The sequence below is a fragment of the Phialemonium atrogriseum genome (assembly GCF_030411735.1).
Source record: "Phialemonium atrogriseum strain 8032-3 unplaced genomic scaffold QBC33scaffold_45, whole genome shotgun sequence".
NCBI classification, from domain to species: domain Eukaryota; kingdom Fungi; phylum Ascomycota; class Sordariomycetes; order Cephalothecales; family Cephalothecaceae; genus Phialemonium; species Phialemonium atrogriseum.
Window position 1 is genome coordinate 27,315 of NW_026848182.1, and position 12,270 is coordinate 39,584.

Consider the following 12,270-nt stretch of genomic DNA (forward strand, 5'->3'; position numbering starts at 1 on the left):
GGAGGGTAATAATAGACTGGTGAGGGTTGTGTTTGGTGACGACAGAGTCGAAATATTACGGAACTTTGCTGATGAGACCAGCGAGCAAAGCTTGACCTGGTCGTAAAAGCCATTCCGCAAGACAAATAATTGACTTCTCATCACGGGCCCATCACTTCGAAACAGCAGGTTTGGGTTCGTGGTCCAAGTTTTCGCGCAGGTGATGATGAGCCGATCAAGTTTGCGCTGTCATTTTGTTCGTTCGTGTTCGCGTCTATTATGGAACCGCGCCGATTGGTCTTGTTGTCACCCATGTCATCCATGCATGTCAACGGCGCCCTTGCAGAGAGAGTCATCCCGTGAGCAACAATAATTACCCCTCAACCAAAGCATGGCAAGTCCTCGATTCATTTTCAAGGAAGAAGAGAAAAACAATACACCGTCAAAATCAAACTCGAATTTCCTCTCCCAAAAATGCCACCCCCACCCCCACCCCCGCTCAAATCCCTCACCCTAATCCTCTCCCCCTACCACAACGGCCTCCGCAACCTCGGCCCCGGCGCCGGCCCACCCCGCCTCCTCTCGCACAACCTCCTCGCCGCCCTCCGCTCCACCGGCGTGCCCCTCCTCTCCATAGTCGACGACCTCGACCCCTCCTCCCCCTCCACGCCCCTCGACGGCGACATCCCGCGCATCTTCGAGCTCTTCCGACGGACCTCGCTCGCCGTGTCGCGGGCCCGCGCCGCGGGCTCCTTCCCCATCGTCGTGTCGGGGGACTGTGGCGCGAGCGTGGGCGTTGCGGCGGGCCTGCTGCAGTCCGGGTGCGTCACCGACAAAGAGCTGGGGTGCGTGTGGTTCGACGCGCACGACGACCTCAACACGCCCGACACGCTGGCCAGCGGGTACTTTGACTCGATGCCCATCGCTATGCTGGCGGGGCTGTGCTGGAAGGGCCTGTTGGCTACAATCCCCGGGTTTAGGCCTCTGAGCTTGGACGGGCTGGTCCATTGCGGGTTGCGGGACGTGACGGCGCTGGAGCGGCAGCGGGTTGAGGAGGCGGGTTATGATGTGGTCTGGGGTGATGCGGGCAGGAAGGTGGACTTTGTGGGTGAGCTGGGGACGGCGCTGGATGGTGAGCGGCATAGGGGTCAGCCTAAGCTTGTGCATCTGGACCTCGACTGCCTTGATGTTTCTCTGGGGAAGGTGAACCAGTTCTCAGCTCCGGGGGGGTTGTTTGAGGATGACCTCTTGGGATGCCTGGAAGCCATTGCGGCCAAGACCCAGCCGCTGTCGCTCACCGTTGCCGCCTTCGATCCGAGATTCGAAGGTGCGGATCGCATCGCCGACGTTGCCGTGCAGGCGATCAAGGGTTTTGTCATGGCCCTGGTTAAGAATGGGGTGCTTCTGGCACAGGAGGAATGACAGACATTATCTATTCCATTTAACGGTGGACCGAGATGACACTGTAAATGCCATTCTCATCTGATCGATCTAAATGAACATCTTGTCAAAACCAATAACCTTCCACTCTCCAGTCTCAGTGTTCAAAGTCAAGTTTGTATGCTTAATCTCTCCAAACCTAAGCGCGCCAGACTCAGCCTCTCCGCCGGCAATCGGCCTCTGCAGGTGATTGTCACCGGACAGAACGGTAAAGTTGGCGAGCGGGAGATCCCAGCCGTTGCGAGTAGCAACGGAGGGACAGCCTGTTAAACGCGAGGTGTCAGATGAAGTCAATGTGAGATAAAGAAAAAGCAAAAAAAAAAGAAAAGAGTGTAAATCGATGCGGTGACTCACCAAAGAACTGGGCGGTAACCTCCTTCGGCGTCACAAGCAGGTTGAAGTAACCCCGGTAGTAACCCTCCTGCCACATCATCTCCTCGTTCCGCCTGATCATGCCGCGGGCGTAATCCCCAGCATTGGGCTCGATGGGACCGGCTCGGCCGCTGGAGCTAACGGCAGTGCCGGCGAACTCGACGCCGATGCTCCCTGCGCCGCTCTCTGACTCGTACTTTTTAGTTCCGAGCCACGCCAAGTCGGAGACCTGATAGTGTGTCCGGGCAGTCAGTAATGCAAGAGAACATAACACTTTCATGTCGGCGCCAATTTGAAATTGCTCACCCAGTTCTGGTGGCTGTCTCCAGCGAGGAAGATGTTGTTCCCGATCTCGTTGTCGTAGAGATGCTGCAGAGTCCTGTTTCGGTTGGCAATATAGCCCTGTTTTACCACCATCATCAGCATCAAGCCCCATTAAACGGTTGAGTAAATATCTTTTGGGGGGTTCTTGCATTCCAGTTGTCGCCGCTCAAGGCGCCCGCGTCGCTCTCAAAGATGCGGGAGAAGATGATCTGGTTGCCGACAATTCGCCAGGCAGCACCGCGTTCCTTGGACTCGCTCAGCGATTTGTAGAACCAATTCTCTTGGCGTGAGCCCATCAAAGTTCGGCTAGGGTCATCTCGGAGACGATCGATGTATTTGTCATTCCATCCTACGCTTTTGTCAGTCTGTATAGAGGCGTCACCCAAGTTTCTCCCCGTTTCAAACACTTACCGAGAGAGGTGATACTGCGATCGTAGTTCCTCGTGTCGAGGATGACGAGGTCCAACAACTTGCCCATCTGGAATGACCGCCAGATTCGCAGGCCGTCATCCAGGTCGGTTTGTCTGAGCCTCTACGTCAAATTCCATGCGACGCAATAGATAATCAAGAGTTATCGAGGCGTTTGGCTTACCGGATAGGCATCCACTCAAAGTAGGCCCGCACGGCATTGACCTTTCGGGTGTCGACGCTGATCTGTGGGCCTTTGTTCAAGAAAGAATCCTCGGTGTTGTTCAGGCCGCTGAATCCGTCTCTGTACCCGTTATCCGCGAACTCTTGTTCCATTGTCAGATTTTGAATTTGTCGTTGACTAAGAAAAAGAAAAGTGGTGCCTCACCGTGGTCGTCCCAGGTAGGAATCCAGGCAAAGTCCTTGGAGAGCAGTTGAAGATCGGCATCGGTGCGATACTGCCTTGTTTCAGCGGTATGTTTACTCGGCATTGGCAGCACTGCGCTGCCACAATTGGTTAATTGGCACTTACCAGCCCGTGCCGGGTCCGGTAATCATGAAGAGTGAAGATGGTGCCCGACGGGGCAGTAGCCCGCTCGCCCCCCTTTCCGGTCTCGTACAGGTAGTCGCCAAGATGGATGACATAGTCGTGCTTGTCCTTCCTGGCAGCATTTCCGTACGCATTGAAGTATCCGTTGGCTGCATGGCTGTTGTTTAGCTGAAAGTTGGAATCACTCGGTCTGTGCCTCCGCCAACTCACGGAAGTTGCTGCAGGAAAATACGGCGAAGCTGAGGCTAGACACATCATCATCGGCGGTAGGAGCGGTCTTGGTTCTCCCAATAGGGCTCTTGTTGTTTGAGCCACAAACAGTGAACTGATAGTAGTATTTAGTCAGTGGCTCAAGTCCCTCAGCTTCAACCTGAATTCACAGAACGTTAGCCATCGTCGTGGTCCCTCATTGGAAACCTTTTGATCAAACCTTGACAGTGTAGTCGATATCCGAGGTCGTGTATGCCTTGCCGCTGACCACAACATTGTCCGCGCCCTTTGAACATTTGCTCTTAAAGACCTTCCACTCAACACAGATGGGGCTCGGATCTGCCTTGATATACCGCTCGGTCTCATGGTTGTACAAGGGTGACAAGCCATCAACGGTCACGGTGCTCTTGTCGGACTGGTTTGACGGCGCAATGCGCGTCCACAGGATGACGCTTTCGGGCCAGGGATCTCCGGAGGCCACTCCATGGGTGAAACTCAGCTCAGAGGGCTCGTATGCCACGTTGCCGCGCTTCCAGGATCGACGCTCGACCAGGGGCACATCAATCCCGAGGTTGGCATGGCGCCTAGAGGGACTGGCATAGTTGAGGTTGCCGTCGAAGCTGGCCGTAGCTGTGGCGGCCAAGAGAACCGTGCCGGAGAAGATTCCAAGAGACCACATCTTGGTACAGGCGAGAGCAGATCGTGATGCTAGACACTGTCATGTCAGCGGAATGTTGCCCCAGGTCTCTGTATATAAGTAATAATCATCTCGAGGCTTGAATCCTTCATTTTCTGGCACGTTCGGAATCAATCTACTCCTCCACAAGGGCATCGCTGCCTCGCCATCCAACTACTTCCTCCCATCCGTACACGTTCATCACAGTATCTCAAGCCAAGACACTACCAGTCTAATCTTTGTCTAGTTTCACAACCCCCACGCAGTGCCAAGTGGCGTTCGGGATCTAACGGCTGGAACTGTAGCGGTATGCGCCCAATATCTTGATAGCATCTCTGGCACGAGGCTCTGCAGCGCAATCAATTGTCGGCAGGCACGTTTGGCAACGTGCGTGCTAACAGGGTACCCATTGGGTCTCTGAGTGGAGGCCATTCAGGGGGATTCTGCAAGGCATCAATGGCGCCGTTGGACCCTGCACGGCGGGGTCCACAGCTGTACCAAACAAGGTTATTTTACTGCAGATCATCTTGATGTCATCTTTTCATTGATAATCCCTCAGTCGCGATTGGTTTATACGAACCTTGCTCCATCTTCGTTCCCCAAGATAGCTCGATAATCATAAGCAGCTTTGCGATCCTACTGAATACCTATCCCGATTATTCCCTGCTTATTTGTAGCTTCTTCGAGCTAGAGAAAGTTGGCTATAGGAAGAAAGACATTCCTGAGTAATACAGAGAGCAGTCCTGGGCGGGGCAAAGTTTAGACGCTGCGCTGGAGAAAGAAGAGAACACTGCCAAAACAAGTGTAAAACGGAAAATAACGCTTGGCTAAAATGGGATAACCCTGTCAGTTCGATATGAGCGGCGAGTGAGAGAATGAAGGCAAGCGCGTGGTATTATTCTCAACCCTAAAGATGTGCTCTTACCCCCTTCTCAGTTGTGTTTGAAAAGAGAAATGAAAATAAAATAAAAGCCGATGAAGGGTCCTTCTGTGGGGTATGTGAATAGGGACAGGGCCTCGGCCTCGGCCTCTTCATGCTCTTAACATTTGTCAAGATTCTGCCACCCTATTCTCACTTCTCTATCACAGCTGCCTAATCCACTCTCTTGTGTCTCGAATGGCTCATGGACCACCAAACTAATGGTTCAGGGTCCCGACATCTGCTGATCACACTCCTTGTGATTAGAAGAGCAATGTGACAGGTTTCCATAAGGATAAGTTCAACGTATTTCCTACCGACAAGTGAAAATACAACGCTTGCCAACGCGCAGAAAGCGGCCTATCGGCACGCACCATGACAACACAGGCGCAACAACGAGAACCAGCACAGATACCGAGGCAACAACCCACAAGCCGGTTAAATCCTTCATACCATCTGCGCTCGAGACAGCATAGGGGTCGTCTCACGCATACATCCAGCCTCAACGGCCCTGTCGCCAAATTCCATTCCAGCGTCGTCACTAGAAATGGTTATCTCGAGCGTGTCGGGTCCGGGCTGGCCCTGCAGCGAGCCACTCCGGCAGTGCGGGCAATCGCAGGCCCGAAAGGCGAAGAGGTGCAGAAAGTGGTTACCAGCCAGGTACACATGAATGGCACTGCAAACAGCAACTCCTGTCAGCCCTCTCTCAAGCCCCTCAAGAGCGTCGTCTGGCCTTACAAGTCAACCATCATGAACACGGTCCCATACGTCCCCAGAACAACCAGGCCCCGCGGGTGGGATTCCGTCAGCATGATCCAGCTCGGGATCAAGAAGGCCAGCAAGGAGGCGGCGATGACGATATCCGAGACGAAGATGTTGTAGGGGGTCAGCGACTGGATGGGAGAGCCGAGAGCGGCGACTCGATCGCGGTTGAGGATGAAGACGCCGAGGAAGGCCGAGGCCGCGAGGGGCAGCAGACCCAGGGCCGGGAAAGCCAGCTGGGCCGAGATGCCATGGATTAGGAGCAGGATGAAGGCCGCCGGGAAGGAGATGATGGTAGTGCGACGGAGGAGGACGTCGATTGAGATGAGCCGAGGAGAGGTTGACGACGGCATCGTGGGTTCGGATTCGGATTGGTCGCAACAACAATTGGGGTTTTGCAAACATTTCCCGCCCGGGTGGATTCCTTAGACTTGCGAGGATGACTTTCTATTATCAAGGGAGTGCAGTGCGGCGCAGGCAACAGCATTCCTACCGCGCCACCTGGCCCTGCCCTGAAGGATTCAGGATCTACACCGAGTCGGCCAAAGGGAGCAAGACAGTGGAGCTTGGGTGAGACATGCCAGAATCTACCTCTGTGCAACTCATTCATTCGTTTCCATTTTCTATGAAGCCGTTGCCAACAGCGACACACCCAGGAGTACACGGGACAGTCGGCCAATTGGACGGTGAGCCAAGAGGTTTTGAATCTTCTTGCTGAGCCACTCAGATGGCCCGTTATTTAGGTACACGTCTTGGCACGCCATGCCAAGAGACCCTGCCAAGAGAACCAACTACATACACTCTCCCACGTTACACACAATCACTCTCTCAGAGTTTCTCCGTCAAGCAAACTCGAACAATGCCAGCAGACCAAATCACAGCGCATCCAAGATATCCGAATCGAGGAACTTGGCCAGATCCGCGCTCGAGATAGCCTGCTGCCTGTTCTGCCCGGCAAGCCACGTCTGCTCCTGCGTGATGAAATCCAGCATATCATCCCCCCACCTCCCCGTCCACTTGTGCACCGGCCAAACCGCCTTGACCACATCGACATCCATCCCCACCGCCGCCGCGACATCGGCATACACCGTCTCGGGCTTGTTAGTAAACACATCCAGCGTCTTGTTGAGCGCCTCCACAAACGCCACGATGTCCTTCCTCGTCGCCGGGTCCGCCAGCTTCGCGTCCGTCGTGTACAGCGAGTACACCTCCCGGTAGATCTTGGGGTCGCCCCCGAACATGACCGCCCTGTCGGCCCCCAGCGCCTGCGCCCCCAGCTCGACGGCCGGCTCCCAGATGCCAAACGCGTCGACCTGGCCCTGCTTGATCATGGCCGGGAACGTGCCCGCCCCGCAGGGGGCCTTCATGCACACGTTCCCGGACACGATCGTGTAGTCCCTATCGGCCAGCCCCGCCGTGCCGAGCAGCTTGCTGACAAAGTAGCCCGCCGACGTGCCCTTCATGGACCCGACCTTCTTCCCCTTGAGGTCGGCCAGGGTCTTGATCCCCTTTGAGCCGTCGGCCACGAGGCGGTACGCGACCTCGCAGATGACGTAGATGAGGCGGACGTCGCGGTGGCTGGCGTAGGTCAGCAGGCCCTGGGTCTCGGCGTTGGCGGCGAGGTCGATGGACTTGTCGGACGAGAGGCTCTGGACGCCGCCGCTGATGAGCTGGGCCGTGCTGGAGCCGTTGTAGAAGTGCTTGATTGCGTATGGCTGGGGCGTGTGCTCGATCCATTGGAGGGAGGTTGCTATTCTGAGGCCCGAGGCGAGGTCGGTGCTCGCGAGGAGGGAGAGGAGGGCCGGTGTGAGGAGTGAAGTCCTCATCTTTGGGATGGAGTGGGGGGGGCAGGAGGAATGCCTGGGAGTGATGGCTCTGAGGGGATTGTACAGGTGGCTGGCTGACTGACTGACTGACTGACTGGCAGATACAGAACTGTGGAACACTTATACTCCCCCAAGTTCTCCCATATGGTGACACAGAGCACGGAGAATGGAGCGTCTCCCCCCATGGCAGATTAAATTCTCATTTCGGTGCTGCGGGAGATGCTCCCCGCAACACTTCTGTCCAATGAGTTATCGTGGGGTATTGGGTATACCTGTTTTGCGAGCGTTATAATTACCGAGGACTTCGATCATCGTGATTATCGCTTGCAAGCCGGCCGTCCAGTTTTGCGATCTGATAGGAGGGCTCAGTTATAGTAGGCCTGTGTGCATATTACTCCGGCATATCGACTTCAATGTCCTTGGCGGTGGATGAATTGTGTTTTGTGCCTGGATTTGGTCCAGATCCTTCGGCAGGGAAATGCAAGCTCGAGTACCTCAAAACGAAGGCCACAAACAAATTCCAGAGCTGCCTCCTGCGACCCTGCATCGCCTGTGAAATATTCTGATCTTTTTTGCAAGACCGCTGCATCGCGGGGATCTAATTATTACTTGCCTAGCTCACCCGAAAAACCCTATCCTCTCCACATTGTCGGTCTAGCCCCCATATGGAGAACTCACGATGTGTGCTATTAATATCGCGGTGATTGGCCGTCCTCGCTAGGCCCATTGGAAAAGCTTAACCTAACGTGCAGAACATGCGGCACACTTTACGGCACACTCTCGAGCCTGTGTCGTGCCCCTCGATTACAATTTATCCGATTCTACTGGCTCAACAAACGTGTTTGACCCGGAGATATTGGGCCAATTTGATTTGCCCGGTAAATATGAATGAATGACCGACCGGTCTTGTCGGTTTGTGTCTTGTGAAAACGTCACTTAAGAATCACATCATCCATGAACAGCCGGATGAGAAAAGTTTGCATATAAAATTGGAAGGTTTCTGTTTTATCAGGATAGGTGAGATTGAAGGGAACACCGAGTATCTGAGTCGATGATACTAGGGTATCAAAAGTGAGGTAGGTAACGACATTATATATCGCACAGCAGATAAGGGAGAGAAAATAAAAATAAACGGTGTGTGTGGGTGCCCAGACCTGAACCCCGCAAATTGTTTTCGTGTTCCCCCGGCATGAAGGGGAGGATAAAAGAGGGTCACAGACGGACTGTTCTCACTCAGATCAACTCTACTGACTTCACTGAGTACCTTCTCATTCATCAGCCTTCTTGGTATCCCCGGCAGCGTTAACCTCCTGCGTCTCAGCAGAGGCATTAGCAGTCCACTCCGAGTTGTCGTGTCGATACAGAGGCTCGAGCTTGGCGTCGCGCTGGAATAGCACCCAACGCTTGAACCACCATGGGAGAGCCTTGGTGAGTTGGTAGCGGGCGAACTTCCTGGTCGGGACGGCAAACACATAGTCGAGCTCCTCGAGGGTGCGCTGCTTGGTTTCTGCAGAGAACATGTCAATGAAAAGTCACCAGAAACGCAATAAATGTTGCACGGGGCACTCACCCGGAACCCAGAAGAAGATCATGACCAGGGCTACGACGTTGAAGCCGGCGTAGCAGCCGAAAGCACCCTGTGTGTAGACGTCAGCAGCTTTCCAAGCCCGGATTCCAGGATGGAGGATGGAGGATGGAGGATGGAGGATGGAGGATGGGGAACTTACCACTGTGCTGGCAGATGAGAGAAGCAAGGGGAACGTGATTCCCAGAACGGCAGCCTGCGTGCGGGAGATTAGCAAAAGGTTCGAGCATGCGCCATAATTATCACATACCCAGAAGAGGCAAGTCGCGACAGCAAAACCCATGCCAACCTCACGATGGGACAGAGGATACACCTCGGCACTATTAATTATACGTCAGCAATCAAACCCCAAAAGTGCTCAAAAAGGTGTGTGCAGCAGCACAAACTCACCTGTATGTGAATGGGACAGGGCCTTCACCGGGCGAGTAGAAAGCTGGGGAAAACAGGGTGTGTTAACTCGGGATCAAGTCCGCTTCGACCTGTTCGGAGAAGAGAGAGACTTACCTCCAAACAGGAACACGAATAGGGCCACAAGCGGGGTCCTGGCCGAGTTGCCTTCCGGCAGAAGTGTGCAGAGTCCGGCAGCAAGCAGCGTCCAGGTCTTGCCATCGACATTTGTTAGTTTGGGAACCGCAAATACATCCATGTCATGTCCTCCCGAGGTAGAGGGCGAAGGCTTACCATTTGGGGGAACGTGAACAGTAGCAGCGACCTTCGACCGAACTATCATGCGAATGTTAGCCGACCTTTGGTTTGGTATTGTTTGGCTTGGGCGAGAGACTTACGGTGTCGATCGTCCAGAAGGCAGGGAAGGCAAAGACCCAGTTCACCAGGCCGAAGCCAAAGGAAGCCAAGAGGGCATGGAACGGGCTGTAGCCTGCGTCCCTGAAGATTGTGGTCGAATAGAAGGCGATGATGTTGATTCCACACATCTGCTGCGCAATCATGACGGTGAAGGCGGCGAGATTGGCCCGCCGGACACGCGGGATTGTGAACAGCTGCGTAAATCTTGTCACGTAGTTGCTCTCCCTCAAGATGGCCCTCTCGATCTCCAGCTGGGCGTGGATGTAGTACAGGTCTCGGGCAACTTGGACTGAGTCGTGTCTCAGCCTAACCAGGGAGTTCCACGCGTCCAAGTAACGGTTTTTCTTCATGTACCATCTGGGAGACTCGGGGCAGAGGTAGATCAGGCACATCAGCGGGACAGCGGGGATGAACGGGGCACCTGGCGAAGCGTGTCAGTCATGGCGAAATTGCCTATTCAGGACGCGGGTTTCTGCGAACCAAGCATGAGTCTCCAGTTGTGCTTAGCATTGAAGACGGCCAGATTGAAGGCGGTTCCAAGCATGATTCCGAATGCGGTCCACATCTCTGGGGAGGCGGTCAGCACGACAACTCTTCAAGATCCCTGATTCGAGGGAGAAGGAGAACCTACGCCATGACATGACAAGCGCACCTCTGACGGACGCAGGCGCATTCTCAGCAGCGTAAATTGGCACTGAAGTAAAAAATGGTCAGCCTTTTGTTTAATACAACCATAACGTGGGGGGGAGCTCTTAACCTGTAGATGCCTTGATGCCCATTCCAATTCCCATGAGGAGACGATTGGCGAGCTGCTGCTCCCAGGTCTGGCTGAACGCAGAACCAATAACAGGCCAGAGGCAGAACTGGGCGGAGACGAAGATGACACCTAGATGGGTTGAATTAGTCGCGGTTCCATGGCTAGAGGGTGTAGCTCAAATCGAGGACGAAGAAATTTGGAATCTCACCTCTACGACCGAGGTAGAAGTTCAGGGGGTCAGACAACCAACAGCCAATGAGCCTATATCCTCCACGTCAGCTGCAGTTCAGTTTTGTCCGAGGCAGGACAGGCGGGACAGGCGAGAACAGGCGGCGGCGGCAAACAAACGGGCGCGGAACTTACGCGCTTCCGATATAGGGGCCGGCGTTGACAAGTCCCACAAGGAGCTCGTCATGCTCGATGCCGTAGTGCCTGGGAAAGAAGATAGTGGCTCCGTTTGACCCTGTCTGGTCCCATCCCTGGACGGCAGCACCGATAGAACATGTAGCAATGGTGAGGAATAACTTCAATGGCATGCGCCACTTGTGCTCCACTTCATTTCGGAGAACGCGTTTCTCGTCGTCCGTCAGCTCCTCGGGCCCCTTGATGTTGTGGTAGTTATCCGGGTCTTGGGCCACGAGCGCGCCCTTGCGGAGAAAAGGGATGTGTTCAACGAGGTTCTTCTCCTGCGCAAAGACCTCAACATCGTTCATGAGCTGTTCGTAAGGAATGCCCTTGAGGGGGTTCTTGATCCTAGCCTCGAGGTTTTCGTTCAGGTCGACATGTACATCCTTGTCAACACCTGTCTCCAGATGATGGGTATTAACACCCTTGGGCTCGACGCTCCTGTTCCAATGGTCAGCAGCCACCCATATATATATGCCCCTCGTTAAGTAGAAGGGGGCGGGGGGTTCTTGATCTTACGGAGCCTCCTGGATGCTGTCGCTGCTGTTGCTGCTGTTGTTGGCCTCCATACTGGGCAACCGACGGGGAAGTAGGTTAGCAATGGAAGGCAATAGGGTTTCGAGAAGGCGTGTATAATGGGTGCGGAGAAGTGGTGGGTCAAGACACAGGAAGAGGGCTTCCCGCTCTTATTTGTAATTTTGACCTCCGCGTCGGTCCACGGGGAAAGGCTGGGAAAACATGGGAAAACCTGGGGTCTAGCATGACCGGGATGTTGAGCATGTACTCCTCCACTAGCATGTCGAGACTAGTCTTGGCATCGCGCGGTTGAGTCGCCCGACTCGCCATACTTTTGTGGTGATAAAGTATGCTTGCAGTATTCCGAAGGTCATCAAGGGTTCCCAAGGTTGCAGCGAGTTAAGTGGTCTCCACCCTGCCAAGCTGCTGCCAAGTTGGTTGGTCCAAGTTTTCCCCGAGAGATCTACACATCAGGCGGGATCAGCAGTCAAAAAGGGTGGTGTATGTGTATTCCAAGACAAGGCGTAACCTATTCAAACCCATTTGTTGAAGCTATTGGGTGCGCCACCCCCTGGCGTGCATTCGGTGAATCGGTCCATCGGTCTAGTGCGTGTGCTAGTGTACAGTAGCTCGCCGTTTTGCCAATGCTTCCCGTCGGTCTACGCATACAGTTGGGGCTACGCGTGATGTGTAGAGGCCTTTTTTTTTTTTTTTTTTCTTGGTTTTTCCCCTTCCTC

General features: G+C 54.3%; 5 protein-coding genes across 5 annotated transcripts; 1 reads left to right on the forward strand and 4 right to left on the reverse strand.

Moving 5' to 3' along the window:
• Positions 1 to 453: 453 nt before the first annotated feature.
• Positions 454 to 1,401, forward strand: QBC33DRAFT_574407 (arginase; the record flags this gene model as incomplete). Its single annotated transcript, XM_060430753.1, has 1 exon — positions 454 to 1,401. One exon carries the CDS (start codon positions 454 to 456, stop codon positions 1,399 to 1,401), a length of 948 nt encoding a protein of 315 aa, XP_060278385.1.
• QBC33DRAFT_289511 (PhoD-like phosphatase-domain-containing protein) lies at positions 1,309 to 4,368 on the reverse strand. The gene is made up of 10 exons (XM_060423317.1): positions 3,504 to 4,368; positions 3,284 to 3,443; positions 3,056 to 3,222; positions 2,912 to 2,981; positions 2,708 to 2,849; positions 2,527 to 2,639; positions 2,265 to 2,464; positions 2,098 to 2,193; positions 1,774 to 2,020; positions 1,309 to 1,682 (listed from the first exon to the last, which is right to left on the reverse strand). The coding sequence occupies exons 1-10, from the start codon at positions 3,960 to 3,962 to the stop codon at positions 1,471 to 1,473; spliced, it is 1,866 nt and encodes a 621-aa protein (XP_060278386.1). The 5' UTR covers positions 3,963 to 4,368; the 3' UTR covers positions 1,309 to 1,470.
• A 640-nt stretch (positions 4,369 to 5,008) lies between these two features.
• On the reverse strand, positions 5,009 to 6,069 carry QBC33DRAFT_552550 (uncharacterized protein). Its single transcript, XM_060429317.1, has 2 exons — positions 5,617 to 6,069; positions 5,009 to 5,554 (listed from the first exon to the last, which is right to left on the reverse strand). The coding sequence occupies exons 1-2, from the start codon at positions 5,991 to 5,993 to the stop codon at positions 5,326 to 5,328; spliced, it is 606 nt and encodes a 201-aa protein (XP_060278387.1). The 5' UTR covers positions 5,994 to 6,069; the 3' UTR covers positions 5,009 to 5,325.
• A 434-nt stretch (positions 6,070 to 6,503) lies between these two features.
• QBC33DRAFT_601965 (periplasmic binding protein-like II) lies at positions 6,504 to 7,466 on the reverse strand (the record flags this gene model as incomplete). The annotated part of the gene is made up of 1 exon (XM_060432132.1): positions 6,504 to 7,466. One exon carries the CDS (start codon positions 7,464 to 7,466, stop codon positions 6,516 to 6,518), a length of 951 nt encoding a protein of 316 aa, XP_060278388.1. The 3' UTR covers positions 6,504 to 6,515.
• A 1,233-nt stretch (positions 7,467 to 8,699) lies between these two features.
• QBC33DRAFT_581905 (uncharacterized protein) lies at positions 8,700 to 11,586 on the reverse strand (the record flags this gene model as incomplete). Its single annotated transcript, XM_060431296.1, has 15 exons — positions 8,700 to 8,730; positions 8,808 to 8,973; positions 9,037 to 9,103; positions 9,194 to 9,247; positions 9,302 to 9,371; positions 9,442 to 9,484; positions 9,556 to 9,652; positions 9,733 to 9,774; positions 9,837 to 10,276; positions 10,336 to 10,422; positions 10,487 to 10,549; positions 10,613 to 10,741; positions 10,821 to 10,873; positions 10,976 to 11,458; positions 11,537 to 11,586. The coding sequence occupies 15 exons, from the start codon at positions 11,584 to 11,586 to the stop codon at positions 8,700 to 8,702; spliced, it is 1,875 nt and encodes a 624-aa protein (XP_060278389.1).
• Positions 11,587 to 12,270: the final 684 nt, after the last annotated feature.